The sequence below is a fragment of the Numida meleagris genome, chromosome 13, assembly GCF_002078875.1.
Source record: "Numida meleagris isolate 19003 breed g44 Domestic line chromosome 13, NumMel1.0, whole genome shotgun sequence".
Lineage (NCBI taxonomy): Eukaryota > Metazoa > Chordata > Aves > Galliformes > Numididae > Numida > Numida meleagris.
In genome coordinates this window covers 14,808,896-14,822,159 of record NC_034421.1, presented here as the reverse complement: position 1 = coordinate 14,822,159, position 13,264 = coordinate 14,808,896, and the positions used below count along the sequence as shown (strand labels likewise).

General features: G+C 42.9%; 1 protein-coding gene across 21 annotated transcripts in view; it reads right to left on the bottom strand.

Annotated features, from left to right (window-relative positions):
- MAPK8IP3 (mitogen-activated protein kinase 8 interacting protein 3) overlaps positions 1–13,264 on the bottom strand; it is a 76,156-nt gene that overhangs the window by 30,827 nt on the left and 32,065 nt on the right. For all 21 annotated transcript variants that reach the window (XM_021411912.1, XM_021411915.1, XM_021411896.1 and 18 more), the window contains 3 exons: positions 11,361–11,607; positions 8,639–8,741; positions 5,967–6,085 (listed from right to left, as the gene is read on the bottom strand). In XM_021411912.1, coding sequence (XP_021267587.1) covers positions 5,967–6,085; positions 8,639–8,741; positions 11,361–11,607 — 469 coding nt within the window. The remainder of the gene's footprint in view (positions 1–5,966; positions 6,086–8,638; positions 8,742–11,360; positions 11,608–13,264) is intronic.

Below are 13,264 nucleotides of genomic sequence, written 5' to 3'. Positions count from 1 at the left end.
CATAAAACCCCCGTTACTTGAAGTGAGATTTTAATCTCCAAAGCAAACACGGGTCGGCATCCTAACACTGGAAGAAAGGACCTCCTAGTGCCCACAACCCAACTGCTAGGCCTCCCCATGTCCTTGGGTCTCTTGGGATAATGAAGATCAGGAAAGGGGATATGAGAGAAAGTGGGAACTACCCATGTGCAGCTGGTAACAAATGCAATTAGTAAGTAAACAGGGAGGAAAGCAGCCAACTACGTGGTCAGAACATTCTAAAGGCTGTAGTGAGAAAGAAGGGAATCACCAACAATTACACTAGTAAATAATTGTTCTCATTCCACATGTTACTCCAGAACATATCCTACACAAACTAATGTCATCTACCAGGACTTGTGTAAGGATTTTTACATGGTCCTGCACCAAATCCTTATCTCTAAGTTGGAGAGCTATGAATTTGAAGGCTGGCCCATTCAGCAGATAAAGAATTGGTTGGATGGTCGCAGCCAGAGGGTTGCTGACAACAGCTCTATGTCCAGGTGTAGGCTGACAACAAGTGGTGTCCCCTAGAGGCCCATCTTGGGACGGGTACTCTTTCACAACTTCATCAGTGCCTTAGATGATGGGATCAAGCGCACCCTCAGCAAGAAGAGTGGTGCAGCTGACACAGCAGAAGGAAGGGACATCATCCAGAAGGACCTGGACAGGCTCCAAAAGTGGGGCCATGAGAATCTAAGGGTGTTGTACTTGGGTCGGGGCAATCCTTGAAGAAGAGTATGGACTGGGAGAAGAACTCCACAGCCCTGCAGAGAAGGACAGGTGGGATTTGGTGGATGAGGAGCTGGACATGAGGCAGCAGTGTGCGCTCGCAGCCCGGAAGGCCGACTGCATCCTGGGCTGCATCACCAGAGGGGGGCAGCGGGCAGGGAGGGGATTGTCCCCCTCTGCTCTGCCCTCGGGAGCCCCCACCTGCAGTGCTGCGTCCAGGCCTGGGACCCCAGCACAGGAAGGATGGGAGCTGTTGGATCAGGGCAAGAGGAGGCCAGAAAAATGCTCAGAGGATGGAGCACCTCTCCTGTTAAAAAATGGCTGAGGGAGTTGGGCTTGTTTAGCTTGGAGAAGAGAAGGCTCTGGGGAGACCTCACTGCAGCCTTCCAGTACGTGAATGGAGCTTATAAACAGGAGGGAGAATGACTTTTTACAAAGTCTGATAGTGGCAGAACAAGGGGGGATGGCTTTAAACCAAAAGAGGAAAGATTTTAGCTTATATTTCAGGAAAAAATTCTTTACTTAGAGGGCGGTGAGGCACCAGCACAGGCTGCCCAGAGAGGTTGTGGATACCCCATCCCTGGAGGCATTCAAGCCCAGGTTGGATGGGGCACTGGGCAGCTTGATCTGATGGGTGCTAACCCTGCCCATGGCACAAGTGTTGGAGCTCGATGATCTTTAAAGCCCCTTCCAACCCAAGCCATTCTATGATTCTATGGTAATTTATGCAGAGCAGTATTAGAAAAAGGGAAAAAAAATAGATTTTATATTTCAAAATTGCAACGAAGAGTGCCAATTTTGTACCAAGAGATGCTGGTAGCTTAGAAGATATCCAAAAAGAAAGAGTGATATTTTCCATTAAAGAAACAGACCTGGCTGCCAGCTATTGCTTAGGGGTAAATTCCGGAAGATCCTTCAATTTTTAAGTCCTCTTTAATGAGATTTCTCTTTCCTTAAGAAACTGAGTTCAAAAGAAAGAATGTTTTTTGCAGGCTGATTTCCAAGCTTTGGCAGATACTAGAGGAAGTATTAAATTTTCACTTATGGTAAGTTTTATTTATATCTATTTCTCTAAATAAGACCCAGATATCAGTACTTTGGTTTATGGGTATTGTTTCTTGTATAATGCCCATATAGCACAATTTCTTTTGTGGCTCTTTAGACAAAAAGATACAGAAGAAAAGGCGCCAATTTGTCTAACAAGAAAGGCACAATTTTGAACGCTGCTGACAAATTTGTCAGTACTGAGATCTACTCTTCAGACATTCTTAGTGCTTTCTATTGTTCAAAGCAAAAAAAAAAGTTTGAATCTCATTTCTTAGTCAGAGAAGCATGACCTGTAAGACATCTCTCTGCCCTCCTTCCTTCATACAATCCTGGCAACAGCTGTGTTCATTTTAAAGAACACTTTCAAGAAGGCAGAGCTGGTAGCCAGAACTCAACAAAAGGAGTAATTTGACTGACAGTTCTGTTACGAAACTCACTCAGCTAACTGACTCAATCACATTCCAGATATCAAAAGGCACTGGAAGAAGCCTTCCTGTTCTGCTAGCCCACCATGCTGTCATCTGCAAGAGTTTTTCTGCTCTTCTCAAATCAGAAAATTGTCCCATAGAAAAGTATAGAAAAGCTGCCAAATTACATGTCATAGCATCTCCGTTGAGAAGATGGTAACCAAGGTTTAATGTATTTCTCTTCTATAAGTGAGCTAGGAACACAAACTACAAAGAGAAACTTCTGAAGAGTTTTGAAATTCTTCATCATTAGCAGATTCATCCTTCTATTTCATCCATAAAGAAAAGGGCAGATTTGTAAAAAGAGGAGCCTTTCAGGACTGAAAACATGCAGAGTGACATCAACTTCAGTAACACTCCCTCTGATATTGCATAGGGTATTGTATACACGTAGGATATTGCATACACATCCCTAGGACAGGGGCAGAAGATGTGCACATCTCTTCCATAAAGCATTTAATTCACGCACGTATAGTTAAGCTCATGCTCTTCTGACTAAGCTCTCAAATGCTTTGATTAAAATATATTTTAGGTGTTTCATTCTTTCATATTTTTTCTAGAATACTTCATAAACGAAGAACAGAAAAAAGAACCCCAACCTCAATAAGGCTCGAAATGTGTGTACCATTCAAAGAAAGATGCTAAATACCAGAAACCTAACAGCAGTGTTAGCCAGGAAATAAACCTTTGTCTTTGTGCTTAATGAAGAGGGGACAAGAGATTTTTATTTCCTAAGTACAAGACATCTAAGGATTAATCAATCTCCACTTTTTCCCTGTGTTCTTGGTAGGGTAAGGACAAACTATCTCTACATATCATAGAATGGTTTGGGTTAGAAGGAATCTTGAAGACAGTCTAGTTCCAACCTTCCTGCCATAGGCAGGGACACTTCCCACCAGACCAAGATGCCCATAGCCCCATCCATGGCCTTGGGCCCCTCCCAGCTCTCTGGACTGCAGTGCCAGAGCCTCACCACCCTTTGAGTAAAGAACTTCCTCCCAAGGAATTAACCTTTTGCTTAAATTTAAAAGCTAGATATGTACATACTGATAGTTTAGGTTTTAGGTGGAAAGGAATTTGATCTTCACAAGCCATACTTACGTGGACATTCTGTTCAAAGTCTCTGTATAATTTTCTTAGAAGAGTTAACTGCCAAATAACAGATGACTCAAGACACCTACAGATACTTGGGCTGTCTTATTACTGGAAGAGGCGAACACCTTTGACTACCTGGAACTGTGGTGGCATAACTTGCAAGGTCTCAACTGAGCAACCAAACACTTGGACCCTTCGAAAACAACAGTCTGTATTTCTCACTGATCCCTGAGTCATAGGGTTCTGTGGAGCAGATTCCCGGAAGACAGGCTTCCAGAAGTGGAAAATGGGTCTTCCCAAGCAGTTCATACAGCAAGTCATTTTCCTGAATGACTCTTCTCACGCTCCCTGATGCCACAGCCATTTCAAGAGAGATAGAAAGCAATAGGTGGCACAGAGGATAAATGTGATTTAGGGGAAGAAAGCCATTTATTACATCATAACGTTCTTCTAGACAAGGAAGCATCTAAGGATCAAGAAAAAACAGATGCTAAATAGCAAGATTCTGACTGCTTTTTATCCTTTGAGCCTGTCACAAAGAGAGCTCCCAGTAATGCATGGGGGCTGACTAAACAAAATTCATCCCACGTTAGGCAGATGAAGCTTTAATTGCCACATGTAGATGCTACTGCCACCTTCACTAGGAGCAGGAGATCAAGCCCTTCTGCAGCAACTGCAAACATACAGGTCACTCTCAAACCTAGAATTCTTGCTTTTTCTTTTAAATTCTGATATTTTCAATATCTGCACACATTGGCTCCAATCACAGGCCACAAAAGCCAGCACTTTCATCTCTACTCTTCTGTAGATTTTTTTTCTTCCACCATGGAGGAAGAAGTGTCAAACAGTAAATGTCTTAAGACTTCTGGCAATGGTCATCAATCCATGCACAAGAGTTATCTTGCACGCTGCAGAGCATCTTCAGTGAATAGGCTAAGATCTATCCCCTCTGCAGAAACATACCCCTTCAGAGGCTCCTGATACAAGACTCATTCAAAGGTAATACAAGTATTCCCCTAATTTAATTATTGCAAGAGGAGCTGCTGCAATTCTGCAACATGATTCAGCTGATCATGTTCTAGATATACAAAGGCTGCTCCAAAAGTAACGTCTCCTATTTTATTATGTCAGCCAGTGACGTCAGAGGCGGATGTTGGTGGTACTGCAGCAGAGGTTGAACCTTCCCACCAATATTCCATTGTATTTTGTTGCTACGTGACAGATGGCAGCAGAGGGGCAGTCTGAGAGAATGGTATCTGACATGGAAGTGCAGATGAAGCAAAAGATGTGTCACTGAATTCCTCCATGCAAAAAAATGGCACCCACTGACATTCATCAACACTTGTGACCATTGGAGAAGACCAAACAGTGGGTGTTGGCACAGTGAGGCGGTGGGTGCTGCATCTCAGCAGTGGCGACAGCGGGCACTTCCACTGGTGCAGATTTGTACAAATGCAGCATGCAGCTTTTATTCACTGCTGGTGAAAATGCAAAACTAATGGTAGTGACTGCATTGAAAAAGTGTTCTGTACCTGAGAATTTGCTCTATCAAACAGTGCTATTGTGTTCTTTGTATCTGCTGTGGTTTCCATGGAAATAAATAAGAGGCATGACTTTTGGAGCAACCTATACATATCCAAAGTTTCTCAGTAAAAAAAAATTGTGTTTCCAGAACCAAACTTGTAAGATTATCCAAATGCAACTCTTATGTCAGTAACTACCAGAAATGTTCACTTTCACATCAGATTTCTTGCTGCTCTATTTCGTACAAGGAATAGTGTAGGAGTCCTCATATTTGCTGCGGATCTTTAAACCAAGCAGTAGAACTGACAGTGAGCTACACAGTTATAAACCTTCTCAGTAGCTCGTGTTGTCAGGATATTCAAATATCACTCATATTTTCCTGAAAATATTCAGTAGGACTTAAGAACAAGCTTGAATTTTGTCATGAATGAAGGTCTGCATACTTAAAGCCCAACACCAGAAAGTGTGGCAAGGGCTCAGGCTGCTATCTGAGACAAAGCTGGTTCTCTGACTGCTTCAATGTGTTCAGGTGTTCCTCATCAGGAACACAGACTATAACCAGACTTCAGATACTAAAAGCTCCTTCAAAATCAGCCTAAAAGGTAAATGCAAATCTCTGTTGGATTGACTATAAAAGGGTAAAAACTGTAGTAAAGACTATGATATTTCCATGTGATAACAAAGAAAAATTGTTCCTTTAAACTTAAACTTAACAAAAGGAGCTATTTTCTTGCAAACTTCAAACAAAACCTTTATTCTAAGTGAAGCTGCTCAATTACTGGAGTGAAAATTTGTGGGAGGAGTGGAAGAAGCAATCTTCAAACTGCTCACGTGAGAGAATTCTGTAGGAAACCTACGCACATAAAGACAGCCCAAAAGTTACACAGAAATTAACTTAAATTGTTGGGTAAGAATTACTGTGCTGTAGGTACATATTTCAGCCACAGTGTACCCCAAATTCCATGCCATTTTTAAAGGCCAAACATCCAAGTTCTGAAAAAAGAGAGAATTTACATGCTTCTAGAAGCTTAACAGAGTTGTCACTGTATCAGAGAAAACAGAACAGTTCTAACAAGCTTTTACCTAGCAGATCAGCTCCTTCATCAACGTCCCCAATCACCTCGGATCCTGCCGTGGAAAGTTCATGATAGAGAGAATCTGTGTTGATGCCGAACGCTTTGTTCACGATCCCCTGGGTTGGGCTGTGGTTGGAAGAAGAAAAGGCAAGGATCCTTGTTACTTGGCAATATTTAAGCTAGAACATAACTCTCTGAAATACTGAGCATCACAGACCATTACAATCACAACTCAGAGTGGATTCCACTTGTTCGCCATGGGCTGACTGAGGGAATTTAGTAAGTAAAGGAAAAAGCACGTTTTATTCCCCAGATCAAGTACAAGTACCTAGCGTGCACAACCTCAAAGCTCACCTAGCTGATTCCTTTTTAAACAGCTGATGACTACTCAGTATTTCATAGAAAGCTTTCAACTTGCAGTTCTGACTTTTAAGACTGTGCAACGATGCCTACACTCCCACCAACTCAAACAGCAACCCTCACAGCAGTAAGATCAGGTAAGGACTCAAATGTTGTGAACAGCAATGATTTTCCTTTTTTCTTTGCCAGCTAGTAAGTAAAATCAGCCTGAAGGGTTAGTTTCTTCTTTGGGTGAGTCCATGCGCACAAATGCTTTCTCGTATGTCAGCAAAATGTACTTCATTAAAGGTAAATCAAAGTTAATGTTATCTAATTACATCATATAGAAACACATTTCCATATCTTCTCTATGAAGAATCATCTTGAATGCCTTGACAGTCTCATGGCTCAAAGAGAAGGCAGCTGCTGCAGGAAGGCATAGCAAGAGTGAGTGAGGTGTCCTGTGGGACTGCCAGTGCCTACTCCAACCACCAGTGCTGAAGTGGGTACAAACACTTCTAAGTGCCATGCCTTGTACAGGGGGAACCAGCCTGAGCAATCTTTCCAGCAGCTTACCAGAAAGGGAAGCACCACTGGATAATATCCTGAGTTCTGTGGCTTTGTTCTTAGATAAATCAAGTCTCTGTGATCAAGCCTGGAGATGACAAACGTCACTGATACTTGAGTGGTACAGCACATTGCAGAGAATTGCAGCTTTCTTAATCACAAAACTACCCAGATATCTAGGAACACTAATGAGTTTCAGATGGGTGCCACAACTGCATCAGAATTAATCAGTTGATGCAGACTAAAGGGCAGCACAACTAACAAGAAGCAACCAGCATTCAAGGTCCGACCTGAAGACACTACTCAGCTTCAGTACTCCGCTTTCTGAAGCAATATATTTCCCAAAAGCATTCTGCTTTTAAAGAAGCAGCACCAGAGTTATCTTGTGTCTCCTGCAGCTTTCAGCATCTCTACCTGGATCAGAGATCACTCTGCCTGAAGAGCTCCCAGTGCAGCAATACTCTCCACTCCTATCTTTCCTTCAGGTTCAAACCAATTACTGGTCTAAACAGAGCAGCCACTTTTGCCTTCCTCACACAGAGCTGTTTTGGCCACCTAGGTTCGTCCTGCTGCTGATTAACAACTGTCCATGCACCCTACTTACTCTGAAGGGAGTTTAACTGAGAAAGGCATCTGTTCCTGCTGCTCACATGCACTTCTAGAGGACTAGAGCAGAGTGCCCAACAAGTGCAATCCAGTTCACATTTGGCCTGTGAGGAAATCTTGCTGTAGCTTTGTCAGTGTATTATTTTCTGCATACCTTTTTGCTGGAGTACTGTCAAGCTACCCACTGGACCAGACTGAAGAAAACCCACAAAAATTGATCTCTAGACCTTGGTAAAAATGAATCAAGGAACCTACACTAATAATTCTAATCTAACATTAGACTAGAATTATTATCATTATTAGACTAGGCTTCACAGGTATATATGGTGCCAAAATGAATAACCTTTAGGGAGCCTCCTGCTGAGCACAAGCCAGGTACTAGGCAGGAACCACATCAGCTTATTAGATCACTAACTCAGAGGACCTGAGTGCACTGATTGACCACTTCACACCTGAACATACCCATACCCTGCTGCTCCAAGGCATCCCTTTAACCTCAGGCCTGTGTCTTGAGTCCTTATCTGAGCTATACTATAGGTGCACTTGTCCTCAGCTCTATCTGCTGCTGCTGGGTGTCCTCTGCACCTAATTCATCCCCTCCTTGTCTGGGGGTGCTGATGGAGCCTGTTACCAGTGCCCTGCTCCAGTTCTGCACCCTGCTCGTGATGGGCACTGCTCACTGGGGTTGTTGCTGCTTGTCCTCCCTTGCACAGCAGCCCTGCTCCTGCTCTTCCAACACTTAAAGAAAAAAAAAAAAAAACAAACACAAAACTGAAAGTCTTGAGGCTTGACACTGAGTTCAGAACTGATCTCATTAGATAAACGCACCTTTTTCCTCTCCCTGAAAACTTAAGCCCCTATTCTCTACACTTAACCCTTTGTTGCTACATTTCTTTGCGCTCCCTGGTCCAGCAGGGCGACCTAACCTGTCTCAAAGCAGCCTGCACCTGGGCCAGTCAGACAGACCCCCCCCACAGATCACCAGCAGGTATGTGCCTTCCCCAGAGAACTCAAAGAAGACCAGCACCCTCTCCTTTTTGCAGTAAGCAGGACACATGGATTTTCTGAAACAACTGCACCCTGACCTCTGAACCACAGTATCCAGTCTTCACTCCTCATTAAAATAAAAAGACACAGGGCCAATGGTAAAAAAGTCACAACCAATACCTGTTACCAGGGCGTTCCAGGCGGGGATCTTGACACATATCCAGCTCAGGAGTAGAGTCTATGATGTCCTGAACATCGGACCACTCGTCACTGCTTCCCATACCTAGGTGAGACAACACATATCATCTATGGTAACACTGCTCCTTAAAGGCACTTCTGCAGCTTCAAATACCACGGCTTGAGAATTTCATGGTGCTGCGTACAAACTGTTAAAACAGGAACAGAAAGCAGCGGATCACCTGGAGTCACAAATGCACCTGTGCCTGAAAGATACCTTCACATCTTTAGGGCAGAAAGATCATAAGCATGCTCCCTGCCATACCACAGTGCCAGCAATACAGCTGGCCTAGATCCAGAAATACCTCACCCATTAAAATAACTTCCAAACAGCCTTTCAATCAGTCAGTAAGAATTCTTCAGTCACCATGCAGATTTAGCCAAAATTGTATCGCTTCACAGAGATTGCTCTAGCGATGAACTGGCACTGGCTCGTTTAAATACAAATCATCAGCCAACACCAATTCTCAAATCTACAACTAGTTTAGATATCCACCGCAGTGAAATTTCACTTAGAAAATGCACTGTACTGTGCATGAAATCTAGTCTGGTTTCTGTATAACCTATAGCCTGAGGCCAATCTTTGAGGAAGGAAATAAGGAATTTCCCATTGTTAATTTATGTGTATTAGAAACCAAAGTGCTCAAAAGCTGAGGCAAGCAACATAAACACAATGCCTGTTCACATACGAAATTCTTGAAGGATTAAGGATGTCATTTGTATACTACATTAGTTCCTTTAATGTGTTAGAGGTGACATTTTTGAGCATTCCAAACTGCCTCAGAAGCCAAATACACAAAGCCCACGACAACGGGAGCGTTCATTCCTCGGTTTAGGCTGGCACTGGGGCTAGCTGGCAAGCAATGCCATGCTGAAGACAAAGCTTGATGTGTATCAGTTGCCAAAGCAGGCATCCATACACCGCGGTTCTCAAGCTCACAGAAACAGACAGTTCCTTCTCTTTACTTTTTCAACCTGGAAAACTTTGCAGAAAATACTTGGGAATATATTTTTTGTAGGTTCCTCTGTAGGAGAGTTGCATCAGTAACAGACATTTTAATTACAGATGCACAGAGTATGTAATTCCAATTCAAGTATCTGAGTTTCTCCACAGCAGAGATGCATTCTGCATGACACGTGAGAAGCAGCCAAACAGCAGAGCACATCGAGGAAGACTCAGCGATCTGCCTCGAGCAGATTCCATGCTATGATCATTTCACCAAGAAGATTTAAACTTTCACATCTGCATTTCCTTCAGAAGTAAAAGAGAGCTACTGATGGAAAACAGTCTTCCAAGAAGCAAATGTAAATTAAGGATAACTACTGAACTTTGAGAGATACCGTACGACAAACTTATCTCCGAAGCAAATCCAGAATCACACTGGACCTACTAAAGCAATTTCTTTTCTTGCACATACATTATAGCTTATTCTTGTCAGCTCTAACTTCTGGTCCCAGTCACCACAGACATCCACGTTCAATTTCTCTGTTACTAATGCCTATTGACTTGCCCTGGCCAAGATACACAAGAAATAACAATTTCACAGTTGTCTGTGCAGAAGCCATATGTCTTTATAGAGAACTATGCTGGTTTCTGGCAGACTGAAATCCATGATGTTGGGAGCCCCTCAGCTGCTAATAAAAATACAGAAGGGGACTCAGTTGTGACTATTTCTATTCAAATGCTACAACAGAACATGTTACATGTTGTTTTATAGCCTTAATTTGTTAGGAACCAGCTGGTGAATTTTAGCAGAGGAATTTCCTCTGTATTACATAGGATAAGGTTCTGGTTCTGATGCTGACCTAGGAAACCTGCGCTCATTCATGTGCTGCTGCAAACTTTCCTTATGGTCTTCATTGTGTTTTACAGTCCTTCTTAATTTCAGTTAATGACATGCAAGAAACACACCACTTCTCATTTCTGAAGGCTGCTGCAAGTCTAAACACAACACAGCCTGGGAGGTGTGGATACACACTACACTGGTACTGCTATATTAAACAGCACTGAACGTGGCTTTTCTCGTGTTCTTACATTCTTTCTTTCAGCAAGCTAAAGGCTTAGGTGATGGCTTTCCTCACCAGACATCACTGATTCAATTTGCTACAGGACTCTGGGAAGTGGACTGTAACTTCCCAAAGATTTCTTAAATGAGAACCAGACTAAGAGAAAACAGCTTATTTAGCTTTGAAAAGCAGCTGGATGGGAACATAATTATTCTTCTAAAATGCATCAGAGTGCAGAGTAAAGACATGGGAAGGAAAATAATTATTTAACCCGACTGACAATTTTGGTATATGAACAGCTGGGTATAAAATACTGGAGAATAAATAACAAAGTTTTTAACTAGCATATTGATGAGGCCCAGAGACAGCTCCGCAAAAACTAAGATGGGATTTGCTTGTTCATGAAAGGGGTTCTATAACATGGATGAACACACCTGCAGGGAAATGAACTCAGTAATCTACTGCCATCCTGTATACCTGTGAAAATATTCACGTTATTGACTTAATTAAAAAAAAAATCTGCTACTCAAAAAAAAGCTCCCACCTAATTCTATTTGAGACAGAAGCTGATAACCAGCCTCCTCCTGCAACAGAAGGACACAAGCACTGTGAAGTAAATTACTTTCATGACCGAGTATGCAACCTCCAGCTCCCATACCTATGCTGACATTCCTCATCTCCTGTGTGACCTGGACTTCCATGTTCCGGCTGTTCCGCTTTTCTCGTGTCCTCTTGTTGCTCTTGGTCGTGCCATTGTACTCACTGATGGGCTGGATGCTCTCATTCAGGGGTGTGACAGCAGCAGAGGGCACGGATGACGTGGGAGTGTTGGACTTGGTTCCGGTGGTGCTCGGTGTGGCAGCTGCTGAGGACTGCCCAGATTCAGACATTTCATCTTGGGGACACTACAGCAATTCCAGGGTAGGGAAAGAATAAAAAGGGAAAAGCAGAGCTATATATTTCAGTTAATCTCCTATTTGCTGGTATATGGCTGCCTTAAAGCATTAAGCAAAATGAACCTTGCTCACTGTACCAGCTTAATGTCCAGCGTTCACTGGTGACACAAGGCACTGCAACCAAAACGTAGCAGTGAGTTCTCATGCTGAACTCAGCAAGCAAATCCTACCTGTGAAAGGATTGACATCCTTCTTCTTTTACTATGAAGACTTATCTTCACAAGTCACATCATTACATGACCTCTTCATCATGCACCTCAAGGAAGATGGCCTTTTCTTAAGTGAAAAGCACCTCCAATTGCCACTGACTACAGCAGAAGCTGAAGGGCTTTGCCACTTGCAGTAAGCCAGGACAGCATTTCCCAAGACTTGAAGGCAACACGGACATTGCTTGGGAAAGATGTGACCTCTTGGAGGATCCAGAAGCTGCCATTACAGTAAGCCACTGACATAACCAGGATGAGAATCCCTTGTACTGAGAGAACAGCAGCGTATTTCTGACAACAAACTGCAGAAGCAAAGTGGATAACAAACTGATGGTCTGATTTCACTAGCAGGGGAAGACCTATGTCCCCACATGATGTTATGCAGAAGCTAGCCAGGCATGGGTCCGGCCTGACAACACAGCAGAAACAGGAGTGGTCTCCCCAGATGATAAAGCAAAACCCAGAAACTCAAAATTAAGAAGCTGACGAATTAACATAGGCGACAGATTTCCATTGTGAATATGCGCACAAATGAGTCTCAGCTTTACAGACATTACAGCCCCATTTCTTGTAATAACACCTCTTGAAAAACATGGGAGACTTGTAAGGCTCTGTGAGGATTTTATACTGCAGCCCTTGTTTGTCAATTAAAGCAGCACTGCTTCAAAGTCAGCCAATTAACGTCTTGACCGACGCAGTAATCATTCCCAGGCCCAAACGAGAGCTCTCCTTTCTTCATGGCAGCCCACTCTAATTGCTGCCTGCAGGGAGATGGCAGAATGAATTTGGAGAGTTACATGTGCTAATGAGCTGCAATTGGGTGCGCTGACATTCAGCAGCTGCACACCCAGACTCAGCTATAATTGTTATTGCTTGCCTCTCCCCTCCTGTGCAACTGCTACAAAGATTCAGACTGCTCAGCAGCTGCTTCAAGGCCTCCCAACCTCGGAGCTGTGATGCTGGTTCACTTCACTGATTTCTAAGCCTTGTTCTACTGTTCTAATATTAACTGCACAACATAACAAAAAAAAATTCAAAGTGGGATGAAAAAGAAGACTGAAATATATTAACCCTTTGCAGCCTTTTTTTTTTTAAATCTGCAATCTTATTAACACCTTCCTTTAATTAGACTGGCCTCTGTATGCTTATCTTGAAATACCCTGCAGTAGTCAAATATTTTATATTGCATCTGTGCATTTGTATTAAAAAAATATGATTTACTTTTAATGAGTGACCATTCAGTAAAATTGATGTCTTGTTTGGTTTCTGCACTGTCAGTCTGAATAGCCCCATATTCCCACATGGATGTTCCAGCTGTTTTCCCTGCACATTTGCTGATTTTACAGGCAAAACAGAGATAGAAACATTTTACTGCAGCTACACGTGGAAACCACAGTTCT